A 23591-nucleotide genomic window follows, 5' to 3' on the forward strand; every position below is an offset into this window, starting at 1 on the left:
GAAAAATATAGTCTGTTAATATTCTCTGTTAATAGACTATGTTATTTTATAATAATGTTAATATAAAATTTAAAAAATAGAAAAATGCACTAGGTAGAAAAAACAAAAGAGTAATTAATAAACATCTAAAACTATTTTATCATTATCAAAAATAGACGATATCAATGCTAAATACTGCTAAGTCAAATGGATATAATTTTAGATTTTGCTTTTATTGTTAAGTAAAAAGAATTGATATTAGTTGTTGAAGTATATTTTAATAGATCTTACACTTTATTAGATCTTATACTTTATTAGAAACACAATAAAAAAAATGAAGTTTAAAAATTAGGCACATTATCATATAAAGCATAAATTCTTACTCTAAAACAGTGGTCGCCAAACTTATGAAGCTTCTGAGATACCATACCAAAAGAACTACCGACTTTTTTTTATTTAAAAAAAATCTTACAATTGGATTATCAGCTCCGTGAAGGAATCAATAGGATTTGAAAATCGGAGCGTTAACGCTAACTACGAAAAATATCACCCCGAGCTACTAGTAGCTCGGGATCGATGGTTTGGCGATCACTGCTCCAAAACTTCGAATTGAAAATGAAACTTACTTCTTCTTGTTCAAGCATCTGTTCTTTCAATTTTTCGATCAATTGACTCTGCCTATCAATTTCGTCATCTTTTTCGTCTAATTGCGCGTATAGTCTACTTCTCTCTTCTTCAAACTTGACACGTTCTGCGTTGCTGAGGGGTTCCGCGGATACTTGAATAATATTCACTGGAAGATTATTGACTGGAATATTATCCGTAAGACTAGCTGTAAGACTATTCTCCATGATGTCTTTCATCATGAGTTGTTCATCATGAGGCACATTCTCACCTGCATTGAGAGAAATATTGCTACAGATCTCTGATAAAACAAATTTTGAAAAATTTTGTAATAACACTCATTTCCTAAAATTTTTTTCGCTAATCATATTTTTAATAAATGACAACTAATGATATTCTTTTTCTTCTTTTCGATTTTGTTTGAAACGTTTGTTCGCGTGTCGAGTGGAGCATTTTAAACACGGTAAAATTGTAGCTTGATTTCATTAACCTGTTACACTAAAATTAAAAGAAAAGGAAAACTTTTTTTTTGTAATTAAAGTTCTTTTATGAGTGTCGTAGAATATCTCAAAGCGCTATTCTACAGGGTACGGCGAAGAAATCCGGATAAACAGTTTTTAATGTAACTTAAATTTTACTTTACAACCGTCATTGAACAGCCGAACCTATTTATTAGGTTTACAACAACTAAGCCTCGTAGATTTTAATCCAATCCAGAAGACAAGGGATCCGGGATCAAGTATTGTGAGAAACTATCCTTCGTGGAGGACTTTTTGATAGAGCTAACCTGCATTTGCGTTACATGGAGAGGAAGATCACGAGAACCTCCCACGGTTAGCCTGACGGCAAGGGGAGTCTAATCCATGATCCGTCTACCACTGAGGATATTTCACGTCAGCACTGTGGTCGGTGCAAGCTGGATGCGGAATTCGTATCGACTGGGATTCTAACCCGGTTCGCCTCATTGGAGGGCCAGCTCTCTATCCCCTGAGCCATCGCTGCTCAATCTATTTCATTAACGTCGAAGTAATTATTTTGAAAGTTTAAAGCTTTTGTGTACAGTGATCAAAAAAATAAATAAAATAAACGGACCACCCTGTATAACTTTTATTCTAATGATTGGATTTTCCCATTCTAGGACTCAATCATAATGCCTCAAGGGTATGTCCCCAATTAGGCTAATTTAAGAAGCCTGATTTTGTGAAATTTTGTCTCTGATTTCATAATTTAAAATGTCTGATTTCATAACTTAAAACAAATATCGTTTGTACATATTATTTAGCATATTTCAGCCTACCCCCTCGAACCATTAAGCCCTAGAACATGAAAATCGGATCATTAGATTTTTCTTTTGGCGCATTGTAAAACGATAGTGCATAGAGCAAACAAACGATATCCCTGTCATTTCCCTTGCTTGAACAACTCTAAAAGAGCAGATCTTTTAATTTCCTCTGCTTAACAATACGTATTCTAAGAGACATATTACAAAATATTTTATAATTAAAGCGGTAGACAAATATAAATGACTGGCATTTTATAATTAAAGCGGTAGACAAATATAAATGACTGGCACATTAAAAAGAACTAAGTTAACTTCATTCCATTAGACAATAATTTAGTTGGAATTTTTCCCTCTGCACTTTATGAGTATTTTCTTTAGTCTTCTTTAGTCTTAAATTTTATTGTAATTTAGGATCTATAATTCCAACTAAAATGGAAGAAAAATAGAAAACTTGCTTATATGTTTTAAGTACACATCATAGAGGATAAGATGACTTATTATAGCTTCTTTAATATCATGGATTCTTTAAGTTCTCAAGAAAACAGTGAGGTTCTTTAACAAACACGGGCATTTTTTTAGAGACAAATTATCAGTTTAGGGGTTAATATGTTAATGATCATTTCCTTAAACTTTTACTCTTCATTTGTAATTTAAAATCTTAACTTTGCCCTAATATTAAAAAAAACTATTACACTTGTATGGAATTTGTTACCCTAGGAAATATCTTGTCCATTCGAAATATATTTTTCATAGCAATAAACGTGATCCTTATTGTTTTTGTTTTTTTCTCCGATTTTTGTAGTTTTCGATCCACTTTTTACACTCTAAAGTTAAAAAAATTAATAAAATGAATAAAAATACGAAAAATAGCTTATATATTACTTTTTTGGATAAAAAAGGATTATATTCTAGAGGATGAAATAACTCATTCTTAGAGATGAGTGAGAATTTAAGAAAGATAAGATTAAGAGATTCTTGTGCTTAGTGATGGTATGTTTTTTTATTCCAATTTTATCGATTTATTCCAATTTTTTCTATTTATTCAAATTTTGTAAGGTATTTTGTAAGGTAAGGTCTTGGCGAAGAGTGAAAATTTCTGGAAAGCGAGGCACTTCCTTTCACCGAATGCGTAATGATTGATTTAAATATAAAAAAAAAAGAAATATTACCGTTTCTCCATCTGCTAAGTTCATATTCAGCCCTCGTGAGTTGAGCTTTTGTTCTAAGCGCCTTTTCTCTCTCTTTCTCATAACGACGTTTCCACTCTTCCGCTGTTAGCTCTTCGTTCACAATAACAGTATTCTTAATAGTTTTGGCTCTAAAATGCACACAAATTTCTTAAAATTGATGTAGCAACAAATATTCGACAAAAAAAAATATGCATTGTTTAAACATTTGTGCAGATTGATGTAATAGAATCAAAATTATTCATGACTTAAACGGCTTTGTATATTACGTAGAACTCTAAACTAAGGAATGATTTTAAATATTTTTAGTAAGACTTAAGTCTTGAAAATTTATATGAGATTGACTATTATATGAGAATGACTAAAATTTAGACGAAAATTTACATGAATATTCCTAGAAACAACATAAATTTTTAGGCAGCATCACTATTTTATTTTACATATCCATTTTACATAAATTTTCATTTTGCATACAATATATACATAAGTTGTATGAAAATATTTTTATTATCTTCATAAATTTGTTATCAGATTGAAATTTTTTTGTTGCAAGAAGCCGTTCAAAATATGCTTCATACTTTGTAATTTGATTAAAAACAAAATAAATAAATGCAACCGGATTATTAGACTAATATTTTCGAAATATAATTCAAAAGCATCTCAGAATGAATGAATTTAAGTTTTCTTTTCATTTGATAAGGAAATGTGTTATTGTTTTTGAAAAATTGTCGATCAAAACATATGTTCGAAAATCGATTTTTTTTTTCAATGTTTGAAAAACAGCTTAAATTTTACTGTTAAAACGATTAATAATTTTTTACAATATTTAAGCTAATTTTACGAAATTTAAACACACAATAACATAAAAATATTTTCAAAATTTAATAACTGTAACAGTATTTTGAATTCTTTAAATTCACTTTGCATTAGCAGTGATAGAAATACCTAACGAAAGTGTAGATGTAAGTTCGTTGTATACCATATTTATTATTCGTATTATATTTCTAACGCATTCTGTATCATAAAACTAATTTTTATCGTATCTCTCAAGCTAATTAAATCTATAATTCGTAGAAATATATAATTATATATATTCGTAGAAATAACGCTAATTTTCGGTAATTTTATTTTAACAAAAAGCCTATATTTTTACAAACGTAAAAATGTATTCATAAAAATCAATTTAAAACTCAATAAATTTAAATTATTTCATTCGTTCCGAAAAACATACAAGTTAAGAATTGAAACGTTTAGTTGTAAAACTGCTGACAGATTTTTAGTATGGTAAACTAAATACAGCTCTTTTAAACAAAAAATTAGACACATTGACTTTGATTAAGTTTTCCTTCGTTATTTGAAACAAATCCAACTTTTTTTTATTCTTATGTTACTTAAAAAAATAAATATAATGGTCACACAAATACAAATAATATTCTTATGTTATTTATTAAAAAAATGAATAACACGTTTTCATTTGTAGTTATCATTTCTATTATTCAGTAGATACGTTTTAACTTTTTTTCACTTAAAAAAATGAAAGCTAAATTCCGCATATACCGTCAGATTTTTTTAAAAATAATAATGTAACTTTTACATTAGAAACTGATCCATTAAAAATTAAAATTTAAACAAAAACCATTTTAAAATAAGTATGTCTGGAGTTATTTCCAAAAACCTATGCATGTTCACCTAAACCTAAATGCTTAAATGAAAGATACATTTCTCAAAATGAACCGATATTGTTTTCAGAACCAAATGTCTCAGTTTAACTGGAATCAATTTTTAAATTACCTCCTGCCAAAATCAAGAGTTGATTTAGTTTCACATTCGTTAAATGAAGCTGGTGAACAACAAATGATGATGGTGGTCCTAGAGTTACCTCCTAAACTTTCTTGAAGTATCCTAGTTAGTTTACTGTCACGATAAGGTATATGAGATTTCTGAAAAGAAATTTTAAGTTTAAAGTAAAGTGCTTGTACGTTAAAAAAATATTTTTCTTAACGGATAAAAAGAACTTACATTTCCATCAGCTAAAGATGATATTACATTGCCAAGAGCGGAAAGAGATTTGTTAATGTTTTTTGCTTCGTCTAAGACCATTCCTTCGGCCCCTGTTTTGCTAACCTGTATGATAAGAAAAAAACATTTATATGATCGATGTTTAATTTGATTTAAAGTTTAGCATCAAAGATTCAAAGTTCCTGATACAATGAATTAAAAATCTAATTATATTTGTTTTTTAATAGCAGTATAATTTTGATTTGAGCTTTAAAAAAAAAGTCTTAGAAAGGCCTTATGAGCAGCGTTTTTGATGCATTAATATTTCTTTTGAAAAAAGCTCCTTAAGATATTCATTTAATTAAATGTCTCCTCTTTTTAATTTGCTTCTAAAAAGTAAGGTAAATTAAAATTAAAATCTTAAGTAAGGACGCATAATGCGATGGAGTTTGCCACAAAAGATTTGAAGCAAATATTTGTCAAAATATGAAAATAGAGTTTTATGAATAAAATATTAAGATTTGAAATCATTAAGTTATTTCCTGTAATTGAAGTGGAAATTAAAGCATTTATCAAAAATAATACTAATTTTTTAATTTCAAGATTTGTTAAAGATGTTGCCAATTTCACGTTTTGGAAATTTCATGATGTTGGACACTTTCATGTTTTTTTAAATACCAAATTTTAAATAAAATATGCATCTAAAAATAATTTTATATTGTGTATTTAATTTTAATTAACTATTTTTTTTCTTTTTAAATTAAATAATTATTTAAAGATAAACTTCTTCCTTGAGGACGAGGCCAAGCGCACGTGTTCGTGCAACTAAAATAGCAGTCCTCCCTGTTTTTTCTTTTCTTTTAATAAGTAAATGAATAAATAAAATCTGGAATAAGCAAATAAATATTAAAATCTGGAACGAGAAAAAGAATTAAGATAAAAAAAATTATTTGAGTTTCTTAAGATAAATTTTAAAAAACTCAATGTCAGCTTTCTATGCGTAGAAAAAAATCCAAAATAACAAATAAAATCATATTCAGATAAAAATATAATTTATCTTTATCCTGTTATTGATTATGAAGTATCATAAAATAAGGTTTTTACCTTTTCACTACCTGCCAAATCAACTAAATATAGTTTCCCGCTTAATTTCTTCTGATTTTCCAAATTTTCCTGCTTTACATTTATTAGAAACACGCTGTGACTCCTTGAACTATGTTCATTCATATCTAAAATTAAAAAATATATATTATTATTATTTTGATTACTGCTATCAAGTTGAATCTAGTTAAATATTTCAAAAAATCGTCTACTAAAATAAATTAATCATTCTAAAATGTATGCTTAAATTTGAAATAATAGAGGGCTGTTGTTGTTGTTACTAATGCTAATTGTCAATGCGAGCAAGCCTGCTATGGGAAACCAAGCTATTTTAATGCAAAGGGCGTGTTTCTGGTTTCTCAGTGGCTGTTTCTGCGGACCAAGAATACTACTTCAGCTACACACACGTCACAGCCCGTTTTACAGGGAGGATCCTTTCATACTCCGTTCATTCATCCAGAGTTCGTAAATTTGACCTGATTCAGAGACTCCAATTAAGTACCCCCGGAGGGATTAATTTGTTATGGGAACAAGGAGGACTTTGTGACCGCGACAGATTTATCATGAACCCATCACCATTTGATACACAGAGATTCTTCAGCCTGTCGGATTTAAACTCATGAGCCCAACGTTCTACTCAACCAGGCAAGTTCTTTAATTATTTTTAGTATGTATTTGCTAGTAGGCCATGTGAATTGAAAAACTGAAACATTAAAATATACGTTTCGTTAAATTATGTGCTAGCTATTTTTTATAAACTACTACTGTGATTCGCAAGTATTTTTCCAATACAGTGATAAAACTACCTACATTGATCATGTTTTTCAAAGTGCTGTAATAACAAGCATTTTAAAGTTGAGCATTGAAAAATTCTCGGGATATAGTGAAATACGTAAAAAAGTGTAACTAATATTAAGGGATTCAAATTTTCGACTGTTTTGATTCCTAAACTATTGGAAACACATTTTTCAGACAGACGCTACACATTCTATTCTGGAAATTGTGAATATAAATCCACCAAACAAAGAAGATATGTTCATTCAGAGAAAGTACATTTTCTGCTTGATAAACTCACCATACCATTTGCACGAATAACTTGCATATTTAGGATTAGACTAGCGAGCCACTAAGTTTGAATAGTAAGTGAAAATCCGTTTATTAACAATCAAAAGTTATTAGAATGAACTCCCAGCTTTACTTCATTCGGGAGATGACATTTATTTTCATAAATCTAATATTAACTAAGCATTTTATAATTACAGCGTCTAGGCCCAGAATAGAAAGTAATAATTATATTAACATGAGAAAAGGCATGGTGACTCTGGGGAGGGGATAGAGCTCTCGCCTCCCAATGAGGTGACCCGGTTTCGAATCCCAGCGATGGCAGTTCGATACGAATTCCGCACTTGTCTCGCACGCATCTCGGTGTTGATATAAAATATCCTCAGTGGCAGACAAATCATTGGTTAGAGTCCCTTTGCAATTAGACTAACCGGGGGAGGTTTTCGTGGTTTTCCTCTCTATGTAAAGCAAATGCTGGTTAGTTCCAACAAAAAGTCCTCCTCGGAGTTAAATTTTCCCCAATATTTTATACCGGAATTCCCTTGTCTTCTGGGTTCAAAATTTCAAGGCTGCGGAGTTGAACAGTGATAAAAGTGAACGCAAAAATTGGATAGGCTGCTCAGTGACGGTTATAAAATAAAAGTAAAATTAATATGAAAAAGCTAAAATGGTTGCGATATTTGACACTGAAACCTATTTCTAATTCTGACTCGGGTATAGCAATCGTAACCAACATGTAATTTTCGAAAAATTTCTTCAGATTTTGAAACTTGGAAGAAATGAGTGCCCAGTTTATGGATGCCCGAATTCTTCACTTAGATATGTTGCTAACAGACATTAGAAAGGTATTTTATTGAAAACGACTATAATAGTAATGACAGACAATAAAAGTGAGAGAGATTAACTTACTCGTAACTGCAATGTGTCTATTGGATTTGCCTTCGTCTATAACTTCCATAACTTCTTCAGGACTTGTGACGAATCGCTCTGTCGCACCCTGTCATGAACATGTGCAAAATTTAATACAAACAATTTGCAGCGAGGCACATCATAATAAACTATTCTGTAATGACTTAATGATATCTTCTAAACGTCAACCGAGGTTTATTTTTTAAAAATAAATAAATAAATAAATAAAAAAAAACAATGAAGTGTCAGACTCGAGCAGTGGTGAAAATATCACCCAGTTCTACGTCTTTTATGCATAAATTGTTTTATATTGAATGATAAAAGATTGAAAATTGTCACAATCTTATAAAGAAAATATCACTCGTAAATCTCGATGATCATGATTCAGATAGTTTTTAGTCTAAAATATCAGTAGGTGAGAGAAATTTAATCATCATAGCATTTGTCTCCTTGAATTTTGGAATATTTGTTTTGAGAAATAAAGATTTTCTTTGCTTGTTTTAAACAAACTCTGAACTAGCACTAATATATCAATAAATTTTTTCAGGCGCAATAAAATTTGTAAGTACTACTCTGGAAAGAATCTGGCAAGAAATATTGACATTTCCACGTAAAATCAATGTTTTTTTATAATATTTTTTGTACAAAAAAAATGTTAACAAATAACTTCATAAACTATGGTGATTTTGAAAAAAATTATTTTGCGCATAGTTATTTTATGTTTAAAGCATTTTTGTTGAGAAAATAATAATATATTTTAAACCTTTAAAAATATAGTACAATAATAAAAAAAAATCCTAGAAGAAATGTTAATTTATAAAAATACTACTAATTTTGTTTTTCTGTTAAGCCGACTAAAACTCAGAAGAGTTCATATGTTCATCTCTTTTTTCTATAATAAAATATAGGTGATAACTAGTTATTGAATTATAAATTTTGAATCTGATTATCTTGAGATAAACTTACCTTTACAAAAGGAACTCTATTTTTGTCTTCGTGTACTGATAAATTTGTTTTAGAAACTAAAATTGAAATATTTATCATTAGTTCATTTTAAAATTACAACACACTTTCAGTAATTTTTAGAATGTTAAGTAAAACTCTTACCATCTAATAAATCCCTGATTTTGTCTAAATAAATTTCAAAATAGGAAATCTGAAACAAGTAATATTAGTTTGATGAATGTTGAACAAATAATATTGGTTTAAATTAATATGAATTTTGAAGATAAAAAAAATACTTTGTACTATTAAAATATAATTTATGCATCTTTAATCATCATTGAACACCTAAGGGGTATTGATGAGTTTAAGGCTATTACTTTAGTATACTATAATCCAAATGACCTCTCGTTTGTATTATAGACATAGTGGACCAAGATGACCAAGATGGCTTCTATTGAGACTGATGATATAGGTTCAAATCTCGGTTCTGGATGATGTTTCCGTCTTAAAAACATGCTGACACATAATACTCCAAATGTTAAACGATTCTAGGTTTAGAATTCCATTACTGACTGGATATTTCCTTTTTCTTGTCTCATTGTTAGGTAGAAGTTCTTGTCTTCTGAATCGTTTTCAAGACAACTGCTGTGAGTTTGCAACTGTTACTCATGACAGTTAAGTCATGTTCAGACTCTCTACGCTTATTTTGAAAATGGCGCAAAACGCCAATCTGGTGAAAAGTCATAGTTTTGTAAAAATGAAAAGCGTTTGTGGTTTAATTTTTTACATTTTGAAATACCTACTCCAATGCTGCATTACCTGGGCTCATAAAAATTTGCAAAAACTGAGAATAAGGCAGTCATTTTTGATAATTTTCCTCCAAGTGGAAAAATATCTCCAAATTGGCGATTTCTAAAAAAAGTTTTATAGCTTTTAAAATATTTAAGTTATTTGTCTGTTCAAAAGCCCAGATGATTCTACTCGGCAAGATTGTCTATATAACTTAAAATCATCTCATCGCTTCAAGTACTTAATCTATGACTTTATTTTCCTTGGTGACAGAGCTTTGAAAAAAATCGTTAATGTACCACCTAATAATATGTTTGCGAGGGGTGCCAGACATGAAACCATTGGGTCAGAGCAAATGGATTGATTATGGACTCGACTGTGATAAGATACGCTTATAAATGCGATCAAATTTATGTCATATTGATTTGCAAACATATTATAAATTTGACGATGATCATTAATCATAATTAATAATTATTCGATAAATTCGAAGGGGGCTATTCATCAATCAAATAAGTCTCATATAAAGCAATTTTTGCTTCAAACATTAATGTTTATTATCTTATAGGCAGCAAGTTAATAACCAAATATCTATACCCGGATCGCCCAACAATGCAAACTTCAATACTTAATACGTTTTAAATTTTAAATAAATATGAATCAGTTTTTTACATAATTCTAACTAACGCCCTTTTGCTTATAGATTTAAAAAAAAATCATAAAAACTCCAGAACAGGAGTATGGAAGAAATTATTTATGAACATCATAAGTTTTGGTAAAGCAGGTGGAGTCCATGAGATCTATTTGACAATATACTGACCTTACATGTATCGTTATTTACTCTCAGTTTTTCATGAGCGGTAATTTTTCTCCTTATATTTCTTCGTATTATAAAACTTTTCGTATTTTTCTTATGTTTGTTTCATATTTTTTAAATGTTATTTTGACTTTCCTCCGCAGAAATTAAACTTAATACTTTCATGTTACTCTCTCGCATATGCAAGCAACACAATTTTATTGTATATTTTTCTTATTATTAACCATATAATACTTGTTTAACTATAGAACTTAATAACACTTACTGTATTATTGCTTCTGTTACATTTCTTTTTTTCTAACAACAATGAAAGGGAGGACTATATAATTAGCCTAAGGTATCTGACTAGTGCAGAAACATGATTTTGAGCAAAGTATCGAAATTGAGTTCATTATAAATTTAGAATTCCTATACTCTTAGCTTTTTAAAAAATACTTTACTTTTTGTACTTCATTTATTAACAAAGTTATATCAGTTTTTGTGCAAGGTGATAACACTGGGTAGACTAACAGTTTTAAGTCCTTAAATGCATTTATCTCAAAATCAGATTTTTTTTTCACATTTTACACCACCTTAAACACGATATCTCAAGTTGTTTTTAAAATAATTGTACACAATTTTTTATAAATGTTTATGATTATAGCTCGCATGTTTTGAAATACAGACTAAGAGAAAAAACAAGAATTTCGTTTTCTATTCATGTTTTCTCGTAAATACAAGTGTGGAAATTTTTAAAAATTTGCTTTTTTAACTTATATTGATCTCTTACTAAGTAGTATATGCACTTGCTTTTAAGATAATGGTTCAAAACATAGTTGATAGCCTTCCAAAGGAAATCCTCATGAAAAAATAATAATAATTGTTCTGCTAGTTTTTCAAGTTTTTATAAATAATAAGACAAATAAATTATTTTTTTTAAATTTTATATTAATATTTTTTTAAAAATTGTCTAAACTAGTCGGATACGTTAATTATCGGTTCTATTCTCTATGCAAATACTTGGTTCTTGTTGTAACTTATTTGCCGTAAAATTATTTTCTTTAGTATTAGTTAGTATGTTTAGTGATTAAGTTTGCATACACAAAAAATGGTTAGCTAAATCTGTACTGTTAAACTTACCTTTATATGAAATTCTATATTTTCATCCATGGAATAGATGTGATTAAATATGTCATTAACGATTCTAGGAATAATACCTTGTTGAATGTGATCACCCAGGATACCCTAAAAGGTAAAAAAAAAATTTACATTGATCTTTCCAATAAAATGTATCTTAATCAATTTAGCAATAAGAGTTGGGAAATAAAATGCCCCCAAGACGTTGCAAAAAAAAAAAACCAAAGATATAATAAAATTAATTACATTTGAATCAATAAAAAAGTCAATAAAAACAAAATAAATAATTTTATATTATTTGACACATTTTAAAAACTGTTTCAATTATTCAAAATTCTACAAATCCTGTAATTTTTTTTAAAGAAAAACTTTTTTAAAAAAGTATTGAATTCACAATGCTTGAATAATTCTTGACTTTGAGAAGAGAGAGTTCGGCTCCTTTGTTGATACATTGTTTTATTATGGTGCAATAGACATTGAAAAAATTATTTTCATGTGTTGGGATATCGCACTACGTATTTTAATAATATATTCTTTTAACTTATATTTTTATATTTCTAATTTACTTTATTTCATATGAACTGAATTTCTGATTAAGTAACACAACAAAATGAAAATCTTTTTCAAGCTACTATAAATTTTTAGGAAAACAAAATAGAAGAAATTAGCTTCTTCAAAATATTGTATTCATAAGTTCAGTGGAAGCTTGAGATGATAGCAACTGACTATCGGCAGAGCTTCGGTATCCATTTTAAAATATACTGCTTTTAGTTGAAAATATTTTCAATTTGTGTTCAGATATTTGAGTTTCGAAAGTTTTTTTCAATCTCTTCCGTAAAAAACATATCAAACTTTCCTTAACATATTTTTCTAACACTCTATCATTTGGATTGTAAATGCTCATACATAAAATAATAAACTTATGAATGAAAGCTTGTTTATGTGAAAAGAATCCAATTATTAATTTTTTTTAATGGATTATATTTTTACCTCCATTGTGTGAGTTTTACCGCTTGAAGTCTGACCATAAGCAAATATCGTGCCATTGTATCCCATAAGAACATCTGAAAAGATAAAGCAAACATTAATTTTTTTTTAAAAAGTGAAATAAAAAATAAAATTTTAAGATCAAGCCATGCAAAATTATTTAATGGTGACTTGTAAAGTTTAGTAGAGAATAAAAAAAGTGATGGATTTATAAAAATAGGGAGAAACTACATAATCAATACAAAGGTTCATTAGGTAATCTAGATAACTTAGAATAATGTCAAGGTTTAGGACTGTTTATTACATGCTTTCAAGATTACTGTTAATTTTCTGTTTAAGAAAAAAACTGTATACCCAGTTATGATTGCAAAAAGGGTTTAATGATCTTTTTAGAAAAGAAAAGGTTTTTTACATGCATGCTTAAAATTTCAAATTGGAAAACTGCGTTCGAAATAATATATGTCCATAAATAAAACAAAAATTTTTAAATGTATTAATTAGTTACCTAATAAATAAGAAAATCGTGTTCACACAGTTCTCGGTAGGTTAGCCTGGATGAAGTAGATTATCTTTTTTATTTTAATAGGATAATTAATTGTAATTTTTAAGTGAACTATTTAAAACTATTTTAAGAGAACAAATTCTTTTTTAAAAAACTTATTTTTTCGACTTTGATTAGAAAAAATATGCATGCTTTAAAATTTGGTTAAAATGTTTACCTGAAAAAATAAATAGCTAAAACATTTTTTTTAAAATTTATTCATCATTTATCCACATTTTTTTAAAATTTAATTTAAATGTTACATATGCTTGAAATGAAAAAAAAGTATATTTTCTTTAGCTTTTTAAGTATAATGAGATAATTATTTTATTCTGACTTTGTTAATAAGAATTATTTCATTTAAAAACAACAGTACTTCAATGATATTTAATAAAAATTTAGTCAAAAAATGTTGAAATTTCGACAGCTTATTTTCAAAGATCTCTTATCGAAAAGTAACACTGCAGTGAACACAACTTCTCAAAAACTTTTTGTTAAAATTTTGTACGATTCGTTCAGATAAAATTAAACAGAAATTGAAGGGAAAGTTTGCAAAAGTTTTTAAATAAAAAAATTATAGATCAGAAAGAAACGTTTAAGGTGGGATTTAGATAGTATATGGATGGCTTCGTAAAATAAGTTGCATTCAAAAAAAAAAAAATCCTTCGCTCAATATTTAGTGAATTCTGTCAAGAAGAAAAGTGCGAAATTCCATTAAGATCGGTGCATTTTTTATGTAAAACCGTACTCACTCTCATCTAAACAGAGATTTGGGAAAATTCAAATTTTTTATTTTCGCTCTTAGCTGATTGTGGGAGAGTAGATTTTTTTCTCCTATGGACGGTTTTACTTGATTTAAAGCTTTGGGTATTTATTCCTTACATGTTATACTTAAAAGTAAAAAAGAATAAAAATAATTATTTTTTAAAAATATTATTTTTGAAACTCTTGTAACTTCTTAAAATAGTAGAAAAGCTAATCTGGTGAAAAATAAAAAAAAAGTTTGCTTTCAAGAGTTGAATATTAAAAATTTTCTAGTAATTCTCATGACGTTATGTAAATAGCCAAAGTTCGTTCATTTGTTAACAATCTAAAATAATGAAAAAACCAAAACTATAATATATTTTAAGTTTAAAATAATAAATTCAATTAAAATTAGATATATTTTTTTCACTCAAAACTTTAAAATATTGCTTTTCCCCTTTTTCCAATTGCGTTTGGGAGCTAAATCACGCACATGGGCGGTCTTTTCGATTTTATTGTTCTATTCATAGGAAGGTAAAAGTGATATCGAACGGGCAGGCTTCGGCGACCACATGTCCATAAGAGAATGGCTCAAAATCTTCTTAGATCACGTGATACGCTGACTATCGATCTGGGCGGTGGCTAGCTTCTTACACAACTTTTCCCCTTCTCTTTGCTCTCGGTCTTACTTATCAGCTGATGACAGATACCAAATTCACTATCTTTTACCATCAAGCACTTACTGTTTCTTGAAATTTTACATAAAAACGGAAGAATATTCAATCTTTTTTTATTAAAGGGTTGAATTAATTTATCCCTTAAATTATTATTTTGATTGAATAATAATTATCCTTTTAATAATAATTTAAATAAAAAGACTTTTTAATACCGCCATAAATTTCCTTGTTGCCGGATTTTTTTAAAAACATTTTTTGGTTTAAAAATTAATAATAAAAAGAATTATTTAACTTGTTATATTTTAAGGTATTCAATGTTTTGGAAAGAATTTACGATTATTTATAGAAGTACACTACCCTACAATAATGGAAGAAACACTTTCAGTTCTGGAAATTTTTTTAAATTTCGCATTTAAGGATTATTAAAGGATTATTTTGAAACTTTAGAAGTGTTTAGTTCATGCGATTTCTCATACCTAGAAATAAAATTCGAAGCTTCCAGAGGTTCGGGAGACCTACAATGCATTACGATGGAAAACAAAGTATTTTCGAACAACCTATGCCAGAAAATCAAGCAATAAGCTTGTAACTTGGATCGATTACTTAAATTGTTATTTTTAAGAACCGCATGAAATAGCCCGAACCTAATGTAAATATTTCTGGAAATATGGATAGATTTATTTAAAAAAATTGTCTTACGTTCTTTTAGTATAACTTTAAAAATATTCATAGGAAATAAACATTTCTGGAGCGATTTAAAATTAATTAAAAAATTATTTATTGAAATGTTTTAAATTTTTTTTAAAAAACTGCACAAGATATGAGTATTTAAAGTAATTCTTTTACACTGCACATGCGCAGAAAAGATTTTTTTCCATAATTTTGTCGTAAATCGTATTTTGTTTGTCTACCAAACCTTTGAAAGCTTTAAATCTTATTGGTAAGTGTGAAAAATCGCATGAACTAAACACTTCTAAAGCTACAAAATAATCCTTTAAGTAATACTTGAGAAATTTAAAAAAATTTAAAAAACTGAAAGTATTTCTTCCATTATTGTATGGTAATATATACTTCATTAGAAATTACATGCAATTAAAAATACAACATAATTAATATACATCATATGTAATAAATAAAATATGCTTTTAAAATTCAAAATATTTTTGAATTTTAAATTTATGTTTTCTATAAATCTATTACTGAAAATAGTTCTGTCCCATACACATTTCGATTTTTTTTTGTTTTTGACACAACCCATTAATGTAAGTTATTATTAATTTTATTAATTAGTTTATCAAATATCAACTACATTACCGGTATATGAGAAAAACCATGGGCAAAAAAGTGTGGTCTAGGAAATGTCGAGTAAGTTTGCGAGCGGTCAGGAAAAAAAGAAGAAGAAAAGGGGGAAAAGAAGGAAGGAAAAGGTAGAAATAAAGGTAAAATGCAAAAAAGTTAACGAAGAAAGGAAATAAGAAAGGAAGACTAAAGAAGAAAATGCACATTCGCAAGAAGGGAAGATAGGAAGAATATGAGTAAAAAAAGGGAGAATGGGTAAAAAAAAATTAAAAAACGATGAAGGATATTATGAAGGAGAAAGAAAAAGCGATGAAGGAAAGAAGAAACTAAAGCAGAAGAGGAAGATGAAAGAGTGGATGATAAAAAAAGGATAAAAGATAAAAAATTTAAAAAAAAAATGTGGAAGTGGCATGAATTAGTTGCGTTTTCCTAAACGTAGTAATTTTTTATTTTTTCCTCTCAACATACTTAATAGGTATATCACACGATGATGAAAATTATTGGCAAAGACAATCGGAAGCACAATCACATCCTCAACTTCCTCCGAAAATTGCGAAAATTCTCACAGTTGTCCAAAATATCAATAACCTGTTTCTCTCGTTGAGAAAAAATTGCCTATAATTTAAAGCAATTCACACTTGGACCAATCAGATCATTTGCGGTTTATGACTTTTCAATTCGATGCGATGACATTTAAAACAATAATGGCGTCAGTGGAGAGGAAGAGGATAATCGGACGAAATTTTTCATTGATGAAAAAGAACAGTTTCACAGTGTAAAAATAACATTTATTTTTAAATTTAAGAATTATAGATACTTTCATCTGATGAAAAGGAAAACTCAATGCAATTGATGTACCATAACAGCAATCTGCACATCATATTATATTGAAATATTATATTATGGAATAGGGTACTAGATTCATGCGCAAGAAAGATATATACCACAATCTGGAAATTTATTATCTGATTTAGCATCCAGCTAACTCAAACTTCTTTGGCTTAAAAGCAAAAAGCTATACATATAATGATGTCCTGCAGTGGACTGGTCGTAAAGACAAGGTTCCCAGTTGAACACCGACGTCAAGCATCACTGGCTGCGGCCAGTAAGCGAGTGGGTGACCACTTTGATCAGTCTGCGTAGGGACCAAGGGTGCGGGGTATCGGCTGTCGTTAATCTGCTCCACTGTAAAGTGCTCGACTTCGCGCGCAGGTTGTCGGACTACCAGAGAACGGGAACCATCCCCTCTGCAGAGGATCGAAACTGCGATGGCATGTCTTCGGATCATCCTCAAGGATGCATGTCCTCCGTCGCCAATAACCCATTGTGCAACTCTAGTGTGACGTAAATAAAGTAGCTACCAATCTGCATATCATTTTAGCAGTGGCAAGTGCAGTAAACTATTTTCTTGCTGAATGTTTTTTTTTAAAAAGAATATTCATTCATTCTAAACTAATAGAATAGATAATGATTTCTGCTGGTGAAAAGCTTCAATTCGCCAAGTATTTCTCCAAACTTTTATTCATTATTCTAGCATATGAAATATGATATAATAGAGTTGTATTTTTTTATTTTTAAATTTTAATCTCGGTTTATAATCTTTAATTTTGTTGATTATAAAAGCATATGTTCAATTATTTGAAAAAAGTCTTAAGTTTTTTTTTTTTTGAGATAATTATTTTATTCTTCCCTAAGAATTCTCTTAATTTTTGAAAAACTTGTTTTGAAACAGTAACAGTTGGAAAACTCAGAAATTATGTGGGATGAATATTTACCTTGTCTCTTACAAATTTACTTCATTTTATGGTACGGTGCTCTTAAGAAGACATTGTTTTTCCCTTAGTTATTATTTAATTTGAATTTGTACGTTGCATGTTACAATAAATTTGTTTTAAAATAAGTCCGGTAATTTTTAATGTACCAATTTTGTCCAGTAATTTACATTATACCAATGTTTTTAATTTTCCAATAATAAACTGTAAGTGCGACATTTCCTTCGCCATAACCAAGCCTCTTGTTATAGAAAATTATTATAATCAAAAATGATAAATTCGCAAAAGTAATATTTCTGATTATAATTACAATTAATGTAATATCAATTAATTAACTATATGAGAATAAAACTTTTAGACACTGTTAAATTGGCAAGTCAGGTATTATTTTTTACGTATTTTTTTGAACTAAATTTTTTAGAAAATCTAAGTTGATTTGATAGGTCTTATGGTTGTAAAGTTATAAGTACTTTATGGGTAAAAGGCAAGTCAGAAATTGTAAATTTCATGCATAAAATCCTCATTTCTTTTAAACTATTAGTTTAAATGGTTAGTTTTGATTTTAATAGATTTAGTGTAAAATAAATTTGAAGCAATGTCTCAATTGTCTAGATGGCAATGTCTCTTGCGTAAATTAGTATAACCAAAACTTTAAATATTTTGTTCATGAGAAACCTTTAATAAATTTTATAACTGCTGAACTATTAAATCAGACAACATTTTTTTATTTTCATTCGATTCAGCATAATGAATACCATGGGTAGCGATACCTCACTTGCCTAGATAGCAACGTTAGATACGTAAACATTTATTAGTAAAAAACTCTACTTTTTATACATAAAATGTTAATAACTTCAAAAATATTACCCACTCGATTCAATGTAAAAAAAATCGGAAAATGCTAAGTAACAGCGTTGAGAAACTATAAGTTAATAGTATCAGACGATAAAAAAAATTATATTAGCTTAAAGTTTAAGATAAATAACAAAATATGGTAACCCGTTACAGTCAACAGTTCGGGCAAATAAGCAACCCTATCGGCAAATCCGAACAGCAAAATTGTCTTTTGAGGTGAGGTTACGCTTACTGTTTGTCTACGATAGGTACTCTGTCCGCCACAAAGTCTGCGGCAGTCTGGTGCTATGGAAACAAGAAGAGAGCATTTTAGGGAGGGTGGCTTCGATGAAGAGGTCACCTTTTCTTGCGCCTTCGATGATAGCTTGTATGGGGAGTATACCGGATTGGCTGACTCAGTAGGAGACTTATTTAATCTGATTCAAGAACTTTTTTAAGATTCGCATGAATATTTCTTTTTTACTTAAAATAATTCTCTCGATTCAATCAGTTGTTATTTTTTAAATACAAAGGAAAAAAAGTGAACAAATTCTGACATTAAGGGTAGTATAGGTTTTTTTAATATTACTTTTTAATTTTACGATATTTATTACGAATGTTCATTGATTGTTATATGGTTTAATTTCTAAACTTGCACATTTTTTAAAGCAGTTAATTTCTTTTATTACTTGAATTTTCTGGAAAAAGTGAAGAGCTTAAACTTAATAACTCTGATTTTAAAAGGAGATAAAACTTTTGCTGAAAATAAAAATAGTTCACGTTATCTGTGCCAAAGAAATATTAAATATCTTTGTTTTGATTATTAATTTTTAAATATTTTATTTATTTATTTATTTTTTTTTTGAAACTGAAAGCAAGTGACCGCAACTAGGATGAAATCTAAAACTATCAACGATGATTTTTATCAGCACCCATCTAACCATCTGAAATTATCTGAAGTTTCTTTTTGCTTAAATTACGTTTTCTTATTCATATTTTATTGTAACCTGTACAGTTTTTTTTCACTATTTATTAAAAACAGTAAAAACAGTTTTTATTAGCAAATTTATTTTTTTCTTAATAACCAATTTACTATGTATGATAAATTTATAGATGAGTTATTTATTAATAAAACATTGAGCTGCTTTAAACAATTTTATACAATTTCCATACATATTCCATACATACATATAAATTTTTTAAATTTTTTTTCTAAAACAGAAGCTTTTGAAAAAGAGAAAAGATTTAAAAAAAAGGAATCACACGCTCTAAACGATGTTTCAGGCGCGAATGCTCATTTCTCTTAACTCTAGGGCTAATACAATAGATCGAAGAAAGAAGTCTCCTTTTCTCCCACCGAAACCAGTCTTAAAGAGGGACTCCGCACCCCTACTTGAAATAATCATACCTCGTTACCATAGTCCCCGCCACCCCTCCAGACGAATGGCGGACAGAGTACCTATCGTAGACAAACAGTACGGTTGCTCATATTTTTCTCTCGTGTGATATTCGTATTAAGTTTAGATAACTGGCCAAATATTCAATAGCTTTTTTGTCACTGTAGTATTAAATGCAAGCGAATTTTTTTTTATTTATTGTATTCGTGAAACACACTGTGGATTACAACATGTTAATCAAATTTTAAGAAAATCTTTAACGAGAAGTTCAGAAAGAAAAGTTTTTGCCATAATTGCATTTATAAAGCAAGTTTACAATCTCTTAAGTTTCATTCTTAAAAGAAAATGGAATCATCAACAAATATTCAGTTATCAGATTACTAATGATTCTATCATTTAACTTTGCTGAAATAACGAAATTCCAAATATAAAATTGATATCTTTTTTTCAAATTTATTAAACACTTGTAATTAATCTAATAATTCAAACTAAGTTAGTAATCTTTATATACTTCATGGAATCATTAGACCAAAGTGTTGTTTAAAAATATTATACAGTTTTCAGGGTAAATAGAGGTAAAAAAAAATAGAGCAGAGTATCCAGAATCACAGGCACTCTAAATTGATTACACAGATAATCAAATAATAAAAATGGGATAAACTGAAATACAAGACTGGATTTAATACATAATAAACTTACCTTTAACTATTGCTTGTGCTGAATCGTTATATACTTTTTCTTGAGTAGCATTTGGCTTAAATACTTTGTCATATATGTACACTTTGCCCTAAAAAAATTTATAGTTGTTAGTAATTAATAAACCATACCCTCATCATTCAATTGAGTAATTACTAATAATTGAGTAACATTAATCAGGTTCACAGAAACCATGAAAAACATCATTTAATAGAAGTGTCTCTGTAATGTTTGCATTTTTTGTTTGTATCTTTCAAAAATAAAGTTTTTCATGAAAATATTTATCTCAAAGATTCATTCTATGTGAAACTATTGTTTTAAGAAATAAAATTGTAACCCTCTTGATCCCTTCTAATAAAATTTTTTGGAAATAAGTGATAAAAGATCCATTTTTTGAAAAATTATAATTAATGTTGATTGTATTAACTATATGTTGAGTAGCATTTTCAAAAAATTAAATTTTAAAATTCTTTATGAATTTATGATGGGCTTCAGTACCGACGTTCAAGATATATGCCTCAATTTTAAATCCATTTTTCAAAAATAATAACAATAATAATACTGTTTTGCAAGGGGCTTCTTGACATTTATGCACATCCCATGAGAGATTTACCCATTTTCACTAAATGGCCTTAAACATGTTCTTCCCATTAACCTTTTAAGTCAGGTTATTGATGTTACAAGAGCAAACGAGTAATAATTATGATGAGTAAGGATTTGTTTTGAATAAAGATACTAAAGAAAATTTAAATTATATTTTACTAAATTTATAAATTTTGAATTTTAATGATGTTTAGAAGTAATATGTCAGAGACAGTTATTTCTAGTTATTTCAAAATTCCACATGACCAGAAATGTATGTAATATATTAGCAAATAAACGTTCTTCACTATCCGACGCATTTAAGAAAGTCCAAAAAAAGAATATGGTTTATTATTTTGCTTTTTAAAACACTCGCTTCAAACTTTCAATTCAAATTTTTTATTCATTGAAATAAATTAGGAAAAAGTAATAAATACGTTTAATTACAAAGAAGAGTAAAAAGTGCATAAAAGTAAATTTAATTCATGATAGCTAAAAAGAGCAAACAAAATTGCTTAAAAGCTCCTTATCATCTATATCAGTGTTCCCCAACCTTTTTTTATCACCGCAGACCTGTCAACGTTAGATAATTTTTCCGCGGCCCTCTGGGGGGGGGGGAGGAGGAGGTTGATTGTTTATATTTTAGATTATTTTGTATTATTAATTTAATTTAATTGTATTTAAACATGCCTTGAAAATAAAATACCGTTATACCAAAAAATAAGTATAAAGTGATTTAACATTTTAACTTAACGTTAAATCAATGAGAACCCTGAGTTTGCTTCTTTGCAATGAGACGGTTCCATCTGTGGGTAATCGGAGACAATGCGTTACAAACATTAAAAAATTTATGTCACTGCCTTCGGGGGCCACTTTTTTAAAATAAAGTAAATTTTAATGGAACACAGATATTTTTAATTTGGGGTATAAACCTAGGAATTTAAATTCAGTTTCAATGAAATGGGGTGCCTGATACCATTTGATCCATGGACCGGTACCGGTCCGCGAACCGGGGGTTGGAGAACACTGATCTATAGGATCAAATTTGAAAAATTTTATATTTTCAAAGATATTTAAACATGATCTTCCACAAAGTTTTTCGTATATGGTTCTGTATAAAAAAAATTATGACAAATAATATCTTGCTAGCGTTATTTAATTCATTTCACAACTTAAAACCTAATTCCATTCTACTACTCATTTTTATAAATTTAAAAAAAATATTATTAACAAAATTCCTATTTATTAACAGTATGAAGAAAAAGAATGTATTTAGTCACGCGAATATTTTTCCAAAACGTATCGAGTAATAAAAATCGATAGAATTTTAAAAGCGAGAACTTATTTTCCGTTCCATTATTGATTGTTTTCCTTTTTATTTATTATACCAGTCCACCAACAAATTAGTACGGAAGCAGTTATAGTCAATTTTGATTTGGAAAAAAATTGTTTTGAAAGCGAAGCCTAAAATCAAGTATGTCTTATCGAAAGGAATAAAACTTATCTTTCAAGCTTTCCTTTTATACTTCTCCTAGCTAGCAAAACTTTGAAGTAGTAAACTATATATAAGTACCTCAATCCCTCAGGGTACTATAAATACCGCTTACACAAACCGAAGAAGTTAAAGCTTTTGTTGCCAAGATTATTACTTTCGTAAAATATTTTATGTTTTATGCTGAATAATCTTAAAAAGTTCCTTCAGTTTCTTTTCTCTTGTTAGCACGCGAAGTAAGGTAATGTTGGAGGAAATAATCTCGAAGCTTGAATTTTTTAAACAAAAATATATTTAAGATTTTTACAGAAGAAAATTTGCACACTCATATTCATTCATTTCAAATAATATTCATACTAAAAAAGAACAACTTAATTTCTGCTATTCTATCTCCTTGTGGGAAATCATATTTATTCCTTAAAATTTTTAACTTAAGGTTTGCACTAAAAATGTTAATATAATCTTATCTCCAGTTGTTTAGTTAATAGCTGGATAGACAATAACAAAATTAATCACCAAAGTATTAAAAAAAATAATTTTTTTTTCATTTTTACGTGAAATATATAGGGGTCTTTCCAATTTAAGTAGGCTAATAGTCTCCACATGTACCCAGCAGAACTTTTACTTTCATTCTAAGTAACGATTGTACATATACAAAAATAAAAATATTAATTATATTTTTCAAATGGATTTAAAAGGAGAAATCATTTCTATTATTGCCAAATCTAAAACAAAAAAAAAAGAATACCAAATTCAAAATT

The 23591-nt window shown here is 28.4% G+C and overlaps 1 protein-coding gene across 1 annotated transcript in view; it reads right to left on the minus strand.

Annotated features, from left to right (window-relative positions):
- Positions 1-23591, minus strand: part of LOC107442085 (kinesin heavy chain) — a 59923-nt gene that overhangs the window by 21728 nt on the left and 14604 nt on the right. The window contains exons 2-12 of the mRNA XM_016055554.4: positions 20760-20847; positions 12800-12873; positions 11813-11917; positions 9250-9298; positions 9109-9164; positions 8143-8230; positions 6175-6299; positions 5092-5196; positions 4864-5012; positions 3055-3203; positions 606-874 (exon numbers count right to left, since the gene is read on the minus strand). Coding sequence (XP_015911040.1) covers positions 606-874; positions 3055-3203; positions 4864-5012; positions 5092-5196; positions 6175-6299; positions 8143-8230; positions 9109-9164; positions 9250-9298; positions 11813-11917; positions 12800-12873; positions 20760-20847 — 1257 coding nt within the window. The remainder of the gene's footprint in view (positions 1-605; positions 875-3054; positions 3204-4863; positions 5013-5091; positions 5197-6174; positions 6300-8142; positions 8231-9108; positions 9165-9249; positions 9299-11812; positions 11918-12799; positions 12874-20759; positions 20848-23591) is intronic.

Source organism: Parasteatoda tepidariorum, chromosome 1 (assembly GCF_982258835.1).
Source record: "Parasteatoda tepidariorum strain Cologne lab strain chromosome 1, Ptep-v5.0, whole genome shotgun sequence".
In the NCBI taxonomy this organism is placed as follows: Eukaryota; Metazoa; Arthropoda; class Arachnida; order Araneae; family Theridiidae; genus Parasteatoda; species Parasteatoda tepidariorum.